At 33.4% G+C, this 15,444-nt stretch overlaps 1 protein-coding gene across 1 annotated transcript; it reads right to left on the bottom strand.

The window, feature by feature from the left end:
- Positions 1-7,487: 7,487 nt before the first annotated feature.
- LOC120261541 (sucrose transport protein SUT4-like) lies at positions 7,488-14,080 on the bottom strand. The gene is made up of 14 exons (XM_039269470.1): positions 13,415-14,080; positions 12,944-13,009; positions 12,201-12,299; positions 12,049-12,113; positions 11,891-11,975; positions 11,753-11,786; positions 11,536-11,635; positions 11,205-11,280; positions 10,001-10,360; positions 9,677-9,820; positions 9,346-9,579; positions 9,200-9,263; positions 9,072-9,115; positions 7,488-7,925 (listed from the first exon to the last, which is right to left on the bottom strand). Exons 1-14 carry the CDS (start codon positions 13,721-13,723, stop codon positions 7,755-7,757), a joined length of 1,851 nt encoding a protein of 616 aa, XP_039125404.1. The 5' UTR covers positions 13,724-14,080; the 3' UTR covers positions 7,488-7,754.
- Between the last annotated feature and the right edge of the window lie 1,364 nt (positions 14,081-15,444).

Raw genomic sequence — 15,444 nt, 5'->3', positions numbered from 1 at the left:
CAATTTGTTTCTTCTTTGTTCTTTTCTCCAAATTATTTATATGAAAAACTGTAGGTATATATCTTAAAAGTCATGTTTGTTTACAGTCTAGACCATCCATTCTTTTTTCTCATTAATGTGATGTATACAAATAATAATTTTATAAGTATCTATTCAATTGATATATTTAAATCGATTAGATGTTTTTTTTGGATGATTTTGGAGAGGAGAAAGTACGTGATTTTTGGATTTTAAACATAAAATCACTTAAATCAGAAAAAATTAAAAAAATATTTAATGATGGATTATTATACATGAGATTTGCCATCAAATGGTTGGTTGGTCGTTTAGCGTTTTTGTAGTGAAAAAAATTTTATAGTGAACAAAAATTTTTTTGCTATAATCACATTTCGTGCAAAAGTAAAAATTACAATATTTGTTATATTTTATGAAAACCCGATAATCGAAATATATATAAAGTTAATTTAACAGTTTGATATGAACACACATTCTCTATAAAAATTATCTTAATTCTCACATCCGTAACTTTCATCATGTGAGATAGTTTTCGGAGAATATAACTTTAGAATCCAATGATTAATAAAAATTGAAGATCTAATAATATGTCAAGATTTCTCTTATATGTAGCAACACATGGATATTTGAATAAAAAAATCTAGACAATTACCTAATTATCCAATTCATTTAAATTAAATAAATAATTAGTTTTTTTGTGAATATTAGAAATTTGAAAAATTAGAAGTTTGAATTTAAATTTTTGTAGATATATTATATAATAATTTTATTAAAAATAATTTAAGATTTTTATTAAATAAATATGTTTTAATGAAATATATAAATTTCAATAGTTAATAAGTTGTATGAAATAATTGTGAGTTCCATAATAATAACTAAAAATATTAATAAATAAATATTTGTTGATTATATATATATATATAATATTATGTTAATGTTGAAATAATCTTTAATAAATATATTAAAAATATATATTATATTTTTTGGGAATCCCCGCGGGGCACGGGGCCGGGGAATCCCCGTGGGGCACGGGGCGGGGAGACCATTCCCCGCCCCCGCCCCGCCCTTCTAGGCGGGAGGACTTTTTCCCCGCTTCCCGCCCAGGGGGGATGTTTGGGGAATCCCCGCCCGTCGGGCGGGGCCCTCGCGAGAGCGGGATTCCCCGCCCACCCCATTCCTATGAGTGTTTGGTTACCAAAATAAAAGAAATTATGGAGATCGACCAATCGACAACTAGACCATCGTTGGACCTGTGACTGGTCATTGGAGGTCGCCCGGAGCACCGTTGGATCGCCGGTGTGTCACTGGAGGCTACCCAGGCGGACCACTAGTGGATCGCCGGCGTGTCACCGGAGGCTGGTGGACCAGTGATCGGACCGTCGGTGGACCGATGACCGGTTGCCGAAGGCCGGTTGGATCGACGGCCGAACCGGTGGCCGGTGGCCAGAGACTGGCCAAGCAACCGGTGGACTGGTGGCTAGTTGCTGGATCAAAAGAGAGAGAGACTTTTTACAATAAAATAATATTCCACTAAGAGTGGAATATTTTTTTATGCCATAATGCCTATATTATGTCATAATTTTATACTCTAAAATAAGTACCCAAACAGCCAATATGGTATAATTATCAGAAAATATTAAATTATGGCATATTGTACAGATTATATCATAATTTTGGCCTATCCAAACAGGCCTTAGAATTTCTAAAGCTATCCATCTTCCCATGAACTCTAAAAACTCTTAAAATTATTCATATGTGATATTTCGTATGAATCTTAGAGGCTTTGTAATCTTATAGAATATACATATGATACATATATGATATATGAAGAAAGTGAATATGAAGTTAGCTTTTTCTTTTCTCTCTATTTTGGGTATTGTATGTTTATTTGCTTTCTTAATTTTATAGTATGTTTGAAAAAAGAAAAAAAACAAGTATGATTTTGTATTTATACCTTGTCTTAGTTCAACTAGTTTGAAAAAATTAACTTAGACATGTCCTACTATTATCAGTAAATATTTAATGAGTTTGTATATTCTATTAAGTCTCAACATCTAGTAATAGGAAAAATCTACAGGTAAATATCAACATTTTTTAAGGGTATAGATGTAAATATCATTTCGATGAAGTCATTTCGATGAGGTATCAAGTACCAAAGTTAATATGATGGTTTTCAAAGATGCATATATATATATATATATATATAAGTCCCAAATTTAAATTGTAAGAATGTATCGCATAACATTGATTAAGACTTAAAATAAATATAAAAATAAAAATAAAGAAAATTGTGAGATGTCAACAACGGCTGTGTAAAGTGTTCGTTTTAGAGAAAACCCGAGCTTGAATCCCAAAGCTCATATATAATAAAGACAGATATATGTGAGATATTAACTGTACATCCTCTTGAATCCGAAAATTCATATATAGTGAGGACATAAGTGTGTGAGATATTAACTGCACGCCCTCTTCAATCCCAAAGTCTATACTTCAATCCCAAAGTCTATATACAGTGAGGACACAGATGTATGAGCACCCCTTGACTTAAATAGAGAGTGCTTCTTTAGGAAACAAAAAAATATATGAGAGATGGGCTCCTTCAATGATTGGTAGCCACATGGAAGAATGGCAAAGCATGTGCATAAAGAATGAAAAGGGTCCATTTCATTTATAGATTTTACTTCCAAATTATTTTGCAAATTGGATACAAGTGACACATCCTTCTTCCTTGCTTTTAAATATATCCGTCTGTCTAGGCTTTGTCCAAGATATATATATATATATATAAATCATAGTAATCTTGATTTGAATATATAAATCATGATCTCTTATGCTCCATTTGCATTTAATACTGTACAACCAAAATCAATTCGGTAGTTAGTATATATACACGGGAGAGGGGGGTTCACCGGGAGGATCTGTTGACCCGGTCTTCTCCTTCCCTCCTGACACCTTTCCTCGCCCCCTTCCTTCCTGACGCCCTCCCCCGCCCTCTTTCCGCCCAGACCTTTTCCCTTCCTGTAGTTATCTTAAGCCAATCCTGAGTCAGAATTATAAAAATATCTAAATTTTGATAAAAATATTTATTTTAAATTTTTAATTATTTCTCTTAAATTTTATTTATTCTTATAAAAAAAATTTAAATGTATTTTATTATTGAAAATATTTTAATTAAAAATTTTTGTTAATTAATTATTTTAAAAGTTGTAGCTCGCCCCCCTTCTATATAATTTCTGGTTCCGCCCATATATATATATAATGTATCTAATTAAAATAAATAAAATTTGTAGCAAAAACTATGTTAGAACAATTAATACTCATGAATTGATTAATTTGGTCCTGGTAGTATTAGTATATAGTATTTGGTTTGCATTTAACACAATGGACCAAAGCACTAAATATGCATTAATTAGCAATAAAATGTGTACAAAACCATCTTGAATGTGACTTATTCCTTTTGCTTAGCGTTTGGGCACATCCATTGGGAACATCCCTAGATTTGATCTAGAGACGTCCCACATTTTCGTTGGATGTAAATCCAATAACTTCCATCATTATATATATAGTATCAAATAGTGATAACAATAATAAATAGTAATTTTATACGGTTCTCAATACAATAATAATTGCATCAAATGATGATTTAATGTTTATTATTAAATATTTATAGAAAACAATAACTTTAAGGGCGTGCCGTTGATATTTACCGGATATATATATAGAGGGAGGGGAGATGGTTCTCTCCCAATCGTTGGATTGAAATTCAACGGTTAACATCATTCATTCGATAAACAGTATTTTTAAGGTGGAATGAACAATATCATGATAAAAAAATGTGATGAACACTATTTTCATCTAAATCATCCGATCTTTCATTGCAACAATAATAAAATAAATCCCATTTATCTACTCTTATTTACATCACCTCCTATTAAATTGATCATTTGCAAATGCTCTATCATAGTCCGCAGATGACGAATGAGCATATATATATATATATATAAAAGCATAATTTTAGTATCTTGTTTGAGTGAAGGGACGATGGAAGCACCTAACATATGAACCAGCGTGTTCCAAGGAAAGACACATGAATTTCATGAAGTTAAAAGGCACTTGTGAAGCTTCAAAAGCTCTTTCTAATTTGGTATATTTTATTGGATACATAAGTACACATTTGGATTGGTATATATGCCTATGTCTATCTTGAGTCATGTGTCACATTATTAACTCTATTTCGGTGATCAATATGTTTCATCTTGTCCATGTTGCTATTGGAATGTTGTGCCGGTCACATTGGCCAAGTACAAAGTTATACATAATTAATATATATATATATATATATATATAAAAGGGTTTCTGTGGACGTACACAGATATCCACAGACGGCAACAGTAGCATTAAGATAATGCACAGTGAGAATTAATCTTATGTTAATTGGAAAACATTGTTCATCCCACTTTTTACTGTACACTGTTCATAAACACAATGTTACTGTTTATTGAATAGTGCAGAACCGTTGGATTGAAATCCAACTGCCCAGAGCAACGCTCACAAATTACGAAACTGTGAACGTGCGTAGAGGATCGATGCTCATATATATATATATATATATATTTTCATTCTTTTTTATGATAAACAATATTGAGTTAGGAATTGTGAGTTAGCCCATTGGTAACTATTCGTATTTGTGATTACAATTCACTTTCTCAGTCCCTGTAAAAATTTTATGTAAGGGTTACTTCTCGTTCTCCCCTCCAGAGTTGCATAACTGGAGATTTATTCGTAGGAGTTCAGTCAAGTCACCATAATTAGTGTGTACCTCTTTATCCGTTTATCTTTTACTTTGTCGCTCGTCGATTTTATAAAAAATAATATTGAGTTCATATATCTAGGGATGTACACGGTCCAAAATCGGACCGGACCGGTTAAACAGTTTCCTTATTATTGGGACCGGACCGGACCAAATAACAGAGAAACCAGGACCTGTCCAAACCGTTTTGGACCGGTCCGGTTCCAGTTTAGACCGTTTAGGGCCGGTCCGGTTCGGTCCCAGTTTTTATGAATTAAAATTAAATTAATTAATATACATTACTTATGTATATATCCTCGCATTTGTCCTGTTTGATCTCTTCACACGAGAGATCAAATCAATTTTTTAATAAACCTTAAAACGTAAAACCATATTTACATATTTATAAATAAACCGGTCCAATCCGGTTTGGACCGCGGTTCCGAAAACTGGAACCGGACTGGACCGGTTAATGATAAAACCGGTTGGAACCGGACCGGTGATTAAAAAAAAAACCGGTCCAGTATAGTTTACAGTTTAAACGGTTTTTTTGAACAACCCTAGATATATCCCTGAACAATGGATTTTTTTGGATCTATTCACCCAAAATCCTTCTTCCCATCTTATGAACTCAGTTTGACTGTTTGAAAGATCAAATTGACTGGAAGGCTTTATTTTAGAGGCTAATTAATGCAAAAATGTTAAAATTCTTTAAATTTACCTGATAATAATATAAAATTTGTTAAAATTTATTAATTTTTAAGAAATTTTAGTAAATTTTATTTATTTTATAGGATTTTAAAAAATTAAAATTAGAATATTTTTAGCATATATATATATAAATAAAAATATTTTATTTTGGAAATGCCACATAGCAAGTCACCTCACGCCACTTATATAAAAAATATAATATATATTTTTTTAAAGAGATAATAAATCATGATGTGATATGAATCAGACACAAGTCCAAATAAAATGTTATTTTATAAATATAGAATATATATATATATATATGACAAACAAATAATTAATTAATTATTTTTTTAATTTGTATATCAGTGATTTCGAACTCAAAACTTCTCAAACACATATCTTAATTTTTTTTATTTAAATAAATAAATAAATTATCACTCTCTAATTATTAAGATAATTATCTTATTAAAATATATAAATGTCACTGTTAAATAATTTTTAAAATATAAAATATATGATTGTATTACCATGTGGGAGTCCATAACACCTTTTTTTTCTTAACTGCAAGAACCAAAAGACAATAATACTTCATGGTAAATAGACCTCTAGTGCACCTATCCTTTCATTTTTTTTTTGTTTAAACTTTGTTGGATTTATTTATTTTTAATATCTAATTTAAACAATTTCTTATCATACTCGATAACTACATGAATTTTCTTTGACAAAATAATTTATTTTGTTAATATAATACTATAGTTTAAGGTGTGATTATTTCTTCCATTTGAGTGTGATTACCCTATCCTACACCACTATAATACTATGGGTAAACACCAACTGCTTAAACCCTTAGTTTGATAATCAACTAATGATAATCTAACAGCTATTACCATATTGAAACTACGGTTATTTATGTATGACTACTATTTAACATTGTTTAATACTATTTGATATTGTACATATAAAAACAATAGCCCTTAAATATAAATCTAAAGGCCCTGTAGAACATCTTTAGATTTGAAATCTAAAAACACACAAATCTAAAAACACCGCCAAAGGACATGCCCCATCATAACACTATAATTATTTATTGATTCGCTAAATTTAAGGCTCATAAATAGTTTGCATTCAAGCTCAGGGAAAACATACCCTGAAGTTGCAGTCCTTTTCCACCTGTAGAAACTGTAAATCAACCTTTAATTCTTTAATATCACACTTACCTCTTGTTTGGTTGGAGGATTTTGGAGGGGTAGCAATGGGTGAGGAGGAGTGATGGTTGTTTGGTTGAGAGAGTAAAGCGGAGGAGGAGTTTGGAGGAGTGCTTCACTTCACCCCTTCAAACCCCTCACATTCCACCCCTCCAAATCAGGGTCTTTTGGAAGGGTGAAATTATTTAACAAATATTTTAAACTTTAAATGCATATGAAAATACCAAAATACCCTTTATCAATTTGAAAAATTACCATAATATCTTTTTAAAACCTAATTTCATATCTCATATTATTTTTGTTTTCTCTTTTTTTTTTTAATGTGTCAATTTAATAATAATATTATTATTATATAATATTATTAATATTATACAAATAATATTATTATTAATGTTAAAATTAATATTATAAAAATTGGTACAAAATAATCCTAGATATGTAATATATATATTATGATCAATTTTATATAAAAAGACAAATTGGTAAAATACACACCACACCTCTTCTCACCCCTCATTCTGACCAAACAAAAAAGATAGATTACCCCTTCACACTCCTCCAATGAACCAAACATAAAAATTTTTCAAACCCTCCATTCTCCTCTCCTCCTTACTTCCCTTCACTCCTCCCCTCCAATCTCCCCTCCTCCCTTGAACCAAAGAAAGCCTTAGAGAACATCAATATGAAGCAAAAGAACTGAAATGGTCAAGTATATGGTATGCACAGTGTAGCCCTTGTTAAGTGTTAACATCAAACATATTCAGTTATCTTTTTTTTTTTTTAAAAAAGAAATAGTAACTCTGGTAAAAAGGTCATCGGACACAGTTATGATACATGGTTACAAAAAATTGACTATAAGACACCAGGCTATACATATACACCCATTTCTAATGCTTTTACGAGTCGGAAAAAATTCCTATATATCAGCTCTATATGCAGCAGAGAAGAAGAATGTCGATATAAATGAATATGAATGGATCTTAGAACTTTTAAGACTTACAAACTTCTTGTGGCCGTCGTCTTCGTCTTTAGGTAGTAATTATAATATGAACTTAACCGAAACCATGGAAGCCGACAGAACTGTAGGAGCCTGAAAGTGTCGGTAGCCTTTTAAATGCGAGAAAACTAGCTGCCAAGGCGAAAGCAGAGGCTAGCGCAAAGGCAGGAATGTTCCCTCCTCCAAAGAGAGCATCCCAGGGGCCTGCTCCGAGAGCTACGACCATCTGCAATTCGAGTGCACACGTTAGTGAATTAATTTGAAAGGTTAGTTTTTGGCAAAATCAAACTCCAAAAATTTCTGGCAGGAAAGTTGCCTGCTCCAAATGTTGATTGTGAGTTGGATTTAAGGAAGACATGTGCAACAGCTTTCAAAGTGTTTGTTATTCTCTTCAAATTTATTAGCAAGGTGAGTAGAATGGTTAAGGTACAGACGTGTCCTTTTCGCTAATTTGACTGTTGGACAACATACTCTTGTTTTGTGCAGATATGACATCAAGTCTTGGATGACATCAATCTTTTCAATCTTTGATTAGAAATATTCAGAGATAATTACTTGCCTAAAGTTGTCCTAAAATAATTCTGTCTATTACCAAGGAGCAAGGACTTCCAATAGGTCAGTAAAATATTTGTTACTTTATAAATAACATTATTGCTCTTATTGGATGTTTGGTTTATGATATTACTATAGTAGTGTTTGTCATTCCCTTCACAATACACAATTTGTCAACTAAAAGAAATTAGAGCCAACAGAATGCAGTAATCATCAAGAAACAAAGAATCTTTATATTCATTTCTAACCAAGGGAAAATAATAACTGAGTTTTCTAAGACACAACAAACTTCTTTCCAGGTAACATATATGAAATATTATCTAAGTGAACACTGCAAAGGCCAACTGAAACATCACATGCCAATTTTAAGCTGCATAAACGTAACTAGTTCTCAAAATTTATTGCTTGATGGAGTTTGCATCTGCTGTTATTGCTTTTAGTAGTAGTCTGGATAAGCCAAGCTAAGCAAATGAACTACGATCAATTTAAGCTACTACCAGTAAGGTTTATTTATTTATATATATTTTGTGTTATGTTTATCAAAAATCAGTTATTCCAGTCAGTTGCTATTTTGGCATGTTAAAAACCAATCAAATTACCAATGATGTAAAACACAACCTAAATGAGACAAACAATATAGCTACATGAGTTAGGTTATGCCTTATCTATGAATAAAAGCCATTATATTTCTAGATTGATTGTGCTTATGAATTTGGCACATTAGTCGGAGTTTGTAGTAAGTTATAGTTTAGATTTAATTTGGCTAAGCCAGTCTCCTACACAACCGAATAACATGCCTTACTATTGATTAGTTGAATACCTGAGGAATGACAATAGCAAGATTTAACACCCCAGTAGCCAATCCTGCAAAACAATGAATGTCATGTCAAGACAAAATAGTATGTTTGGATGATCAGTATATGCATGTTCTAGGGCATAAAGAGAGACCTTGTCCACCTCCACTATCGGCAGTCAACTCAGCAGTTACAGAGAATGGGACACTGTATGTAATCTGCAGGCAGGAAGAGGATTAATTCTAAAACATTGGCCAAGAAAGATTTCCCAGTAATCACAGGATGCAGATTGATGCTTACCGCTAAAGGAAATCCAAGAAGTGAGAATATAACCAGAGCTCCAACCCTAACTGCCTTATTTGCTCCAACAACATGCTGAATCCCTGTCAAATGTTCATTGATAGACCACAAACTTATGATTGTGGTGGCTGCCATGCAGATGAACACAATGAAGTTGCTCATCGCCCATACCATCCGGGCACCCATTCGCCGACATATTGGATCAATGAGGAAAGAGGCTACCAAAAGAACAACCTGCTCATATGCAGTGCATGATTTGAGTCCTCTATTAATATCAAGTTGTGAAGATATGTCAGAACAACTTGATAAAGAAGTTTGTGCGATTTCTTACTGAATTTAGGAGCAAACCAAATGCACCATCTCTGACACCCTTTTGGTAGGATCCTATTTCTGATTCAGTGCCTGATGGATCCCCACGGTATACTTCACGGCCCATCCAATCAGTATCAAAAAGAAAAAAGGGAAACCATGATGACTGCACATAGATAATAGGTTTCTTAATAAATGAAAAGGCCAAAAAAAAAAGTCAATAAAGAATTGCAGTTAGTCTTTTATGTCAGAATATATTTTAAATATTAAGTGGCATGAAAAAATTATTGAACATATTGATGCATGCGTCTCAATATAGAAAGCACATCAAAACAGAATTGCATACCCAAGTAAGAGCCATAACGAGAAGCACAGAATACATCCCAGGTGGTAAATGCCTCAAACTTGTTAAAAGTTTCACCAAAACTGCTCCTGGACCATCACTTAATGCTTCCATTTCGTCATTCTTTGCATTGCGGTCAAAATTTGACGGATTTCTAGAGCTAGCTTTATCAGCCATCAAATCCACTGACAATTTTTCACCATTCTCAAGTTTTGGTGAGTTTGTTGGGGATCCTCTATGGCCATGCTGCTGTTTATCATTCAGTAGAGGTGCACCATCAGAAAATTGTTGCGTTGGTTTTGCTTCTAGAGGGACTTCTTTAGCAAAGTATAGAGTGACGAATGTACAAAACATTAGGAAGATCTGCGCAACATACAAGAAAAATTCAAGGGTTATGAAATTCATATGAATCAAAAACATCACCAAGAGAATAACAGTATATTTTAAGCTTTAATAAGCTGAAACCTAGAAGCTATATAAATACAAAAAACACAAAGCAAATGATCAGGTATATATAAAGTTTCTGCTCTTAAAATGAATCCCTAATGCTAATTTTTTAAAAGCAATCATCTGTATCATCATAATTATCATATTGTGATTAAATAGAGTACTTCATGATAGATCCACTTGCAACTCTTATATTCTTATCACAATATCATGCCGCGAAAGGGGCAACATCACTTGGACCAAGAAAGCCTTTTGCCTTTGGGCTAGCATTTTTAATTTCACAAACCCTTTAGCAGAAGTGCTCTACATTGGTGAATGGTCTTCAATGATCAAAAGACATGCAGCTCCAGTAGACCAATGCAAGTAGCAATATCAATTAATACCTCAAATATCAAGATAATTCAAACCAGGAAAATTTCTCTAAAATCAAAAGCACAATGCAATCATTTTCAATATGCCATATAGACCATAATTTATAATACTTAACCAGCCTCAGAGTTGTAAAACTTGTAAAGCTTTAAAAAAAATAGTCTGGATACAATTAGGTTAGCGATTGAATGGATGGTTACCAACTTATGTTGTATGATGAGGCAAGTTGCACTGAATTGGCAAGGAGAAACCATGAAAATGAACCAAGTACAAGACTATGCCACAGAGATGCTTAAATCATTATGGAAATTACAAATTTGACTTGAGAAGAGTGAATATACCCTCCTACTTTTCCAGAAAAAAAAAACCCTTCATTATTTCAAGAACTCACCACAGCAACTAAAAAGGCTGCCTTCAAATTTCCACAGGCTTCACAGCAAGCTTTCGTAGTCAAGAAAGGGAACCACCTGCTCACAAAAATTTTAAAAAAAGGAGGTCAAACAAATAAAATATCAAAAGAAAGCATAGTATTTTCAGTCACATACACTGAAGGAGTGTTCCACAATGCTCCTTGTCTTATATAAATTGAATAGGTTAGTTTCTAGAAACAAGGTTAGAGGTCACTCTTAATCTAGTTATTTGTTTGTCAGAAAGTGCCAAAACACAAGGCATGTAACCATCTGAGAAATAAAATACACAAGTAATAATGTCTTTCTACTTGCCTGTGCCAGTTCCCATTGGCACCAGACGAAAATCCAAGAATGTTTCCAAGAGCCATCCAAGAGCAAAATATTGCATTCGCAGAATTGCACTGATCAGGCCCTGCACACATATAAATAACTGACCTTAAGGTTTTCCATGAATATTAAACAACAAAAGGGGACATTGCACGATGTGTGTATATATATATTGAATATTAGAAGGCAATGAAAACTTTACCTGAGAGGTCTGCGAGAAGGGCACGAGCGGGACCCTGCAATATTTTTCTATTATATCATGTGTGTATTTGCACACACTGTGTAGCCTATAAAATCGATCAAATGATAAGCAAAATAAATCATTAGTGGAAAAACTTACCTGAACTGTGTTGTTAGCAAGGTCTAGCATCCAAAAGCCAATCACAAATATAGCAGCCGCTCGCCACCGAGGCCCTTTATAGGAACTGTATTTGTCATACTGGTTAATAATCTAAAGCCTTATACCTACACTCATAATAGAAGTAGCATGGAACTTACCGACAATCTTGATCAGTATCTCCCAGGAGGTACCCAATGTCTGCAGCAAACCCAATTAAAATGACCTATATACAGTATGGATTTTACATGATCAGGAGATCAAGAGCTTATTCAAGAGTTAAGGGAAACATGGAAGATCCACCAAGACTCACAGCAAAAGAAATCATTAGAGATCCAGCAAGAATAAATGGCCGGCGTCTTCCCAATTTTAAAGTGCACTTATCACTCCATATACCAACACATGGTTGAACCTGGGGGAAAAAATAAAGCATTTAGATGATTTACACATACTTCATTTTTTTATGCATGAATAGTTTTCAAGCAACCCTAATCTTGCAGATGAGTCTCTATAAAATCACAAGTAGGTGGATATATTACAAAGGAACACTAGAAAATATTTTCCAGGGCATACTTAGCTGTGCCCTGTCACCATAACATACTCACTAATCGAAATGGTTCATCCCAATGGAAAATTGAAAATCAACCATAAAAAAATCAACAAATTTAGTGCTCAACCAATTGTGTTTGGAAGGCACCAACTTGTTTCCCATGATTAATTGACACCAAAGTAGAATGAATTTATGCCATAAAAAAAATTAAATTAAATGCATTGTCACGGTGAATTATCTCAATCTTCAGTTTTCATGCCGAACATATGACTAAGCAATATTCAACCAATTCATTTTAACATGAAATTCATTTTATATAATCAAAGCATAAGTGCATGTGTGGCACTACACAACTCTTTAAGAACAACAGCTAAAGAGAATGCAGGCAACAGCCCATTGAGATGTCAATCTACGAATACATTTTTCCGGTTCATTATAGTCAAAAGCAAGAATTAAAACAATACTTGGGACATAATATTGAAAGCAAACTAAACCCAAATACTTACTATGAAGCCAGTAATGGGACCACAAAGCCAAATGAATGAGGAAAATGCATGCTCTATTCCCAGTGTCTGCAAAAAAAAATAAAAAGCATAAATCAGGAACAAATTCCCAATGCGAAATCAAAAAAAGTTTTTGGAGTCAGCAAATAAAATTTAAATCAATAATCAAAATACAGAGCATTAATAAGGCACAACAGTTACAACTTGTAACCAATGACAGAAAGAAAAGAAAATACACTAAAAATAATGAAAACAGTGCATGGATTTCCCCTTTAAGACATTGCCAAATTTATAAATTTAATCAACTAATCAAGCATCCTTTCAACTAAAGAACAAAAAAGAAGCATTTTTCCCGCATCTACGCATAGCCGCCAATCATAATTGCATGGTAATTCCACATTGGAACTTGAGAAAATTGATAATGCTTCCCAAAATCAAACAAAAAGGTAGCGATAAATCAAACAACCAGATCACCTGAATGTAAGGTGTCAGGAGCGAGAGCTGCAAAGCCCAGCCAAACTGAACCCCGGCAGCGACTATACAACTAAGAACCAAAGTCTTCATGCTACTACGAGGCTGCGATCGATGGCTGGCATCGGAAGAACCATACTCATCCGGAGACGAAGGGGAAGCAGAAGGGAAGGATGGCGGGAGTCCACCGGATGGCCTGGAACCTAGATCATGGATCTCCCCAGACGGATCTCCGTTTAGATGACCCATCTCCAGCTCCAGCTCCGCCTCTTTCAGGTTCCGGTACGGCACCCGGATCGAGACCGCATCCATGAAAAGCTCTCGTTTTTTATCAAGAATCGGGATAAGAATCAAGAGATCTGGCGGACAATGACCATAGGAGGAGCTTCCGAGATCTAGGATTAGGGTTTTGAGCGCCGGCGAAATCGGAGGAGATGGAGGAGGAGTCGGTTGTGATGGCGGTGGTGGCGACGACGATGGAGGAGGGGTAAAACGGGGAGAGAGTTTTTGGAGGTCTGCGAAGTCACGTGCGAGTCACGTGGATCGATGATGTCATTGATATATGGTTGTCTTCAACCTTGGAACACCGACGAGAGGATTTTTTTCGGAGGTACCCCTGTAAAAGTTGTTAATTTTGTTTTAGTGTAATGTTGCTATAAAAATTTTCTGTTGGGTTATGCGAATTGGTTTTTTTTTTAGTGATGTATTTAAATGTTTATTGTGGGCTTTTCTATATATTGTGTTGTTGCTGATGGAATGGCAATTGTTTATTTGATTTGATTATTAATATTTGTAGTAAAGAAATGATTAAATTGAACGTATTTATATTTGTATGTTTTAAAAGTTGTAAACATTTTTCTTTTTTTTTCTTTTTGGTAAAGGTTTTGAATTTTAAATAAATATTTGTAATAAATATTTTTTTTAAAAATAGTAACGTTAATAAATAATGTTTATTCTTATTTTTCAAAATTTTTTTTGATTTTTATTAGTACTAATTAATTCAAATTTAATTTTTTTTAAAATGAATAAACTACTTAAATTTGAATTTTCCAACTCATTATTATGCCAACAACTATATTTTTAACTTAAAGATGAGATTTCCATAGAAGCATATTTTCACTCATTTAATTTTTTTTTTTAACAAAAACATCAAAGAGTTTGTGCACGAGACGAAATTGATCATCTAGCCCCCTCACTTCAGCGCCCTCAACCGATATTAAATGATTTGGATAGTAAGATACACCCGCAATTTGGGACTCTTTATTGAAACTCAACTCATGATCTCTTAAATATTTTACACTCATTTTTCATCGTGAGTCAATACGGGTAGCCTATATTTTTTTCTTAATGGGCCAATCTACCATTTTATTTTCTAATAAAAAAATCATAATTCAAAGTAATCCAAATAAATATTTGAATATAGCATATAAATGACTAATTATAGATTTTTTATTATTTTTAAAACATGTGATCCAATATTTGACTATAGGAAGAATTCATGTGGTTATTTTGCTTTATGTTTTTTATAATTAAATTTCAACAATTTGTATATATTTAAAATTACAAACAAGATCAACTGCATGCAAATACAAGTATTTATATGAAAAAAACTTTTTTTTTAAACTAAATGTAAGTCATGCTAGCCGTGCACAAATATAAAGTTACAATCTCAATACACCTATGGCTTCAGCTTATTTAAGTTGAGATTCAAACTAGAGGTGGGCACGGGCCATCCAAAAACCCGGCCCGGCCTGTAACCGACCCGCCGGTTCAATGCTCGCCAAATCTGAAAAAAAAAAATCGGAATCCAAATTTTCTCATTATTTGACTATATGGGTTGGTTACGGGTTGGGGAAACCCCAACCTGTGACCCGTGCGGGCCAACCGGCCGGGTCAGGCTCGGTTTGGAATTTTTTTTTTCTATTTTTCTGAATTTTTTGGAATTTAAAATAAATATATTATTTTTTTAATGGGTTGGCCAAACCAGCTGGCGGGTCAAACTCGCTGGGTTATCCGCTAGTTGGCTTGGCTTG

This window comes from Dioscorea cayenensis, chromosome 1 (genome assembly GCF_009730915.1).
Source record: "Dioscorea cayenensis subsp. rotundata cultivar TDr96_F1 chromosome 1, TDr96_F1_v2_PseudoChromosome.rev07_lg8_w22 25.fasta, whole genome shotgun sequence".
Classification (NCBI taxonomy): Eukaryota; Viridiplantae; Streptophyta; class Magnoliopsida; order Dioscoreales; family Dioscoreaceae; genus Dioscorea; species Dioscorea cayenensis.
This window is presented reverse-complemented; position numbering and strand designations above follow the sequence as displayed.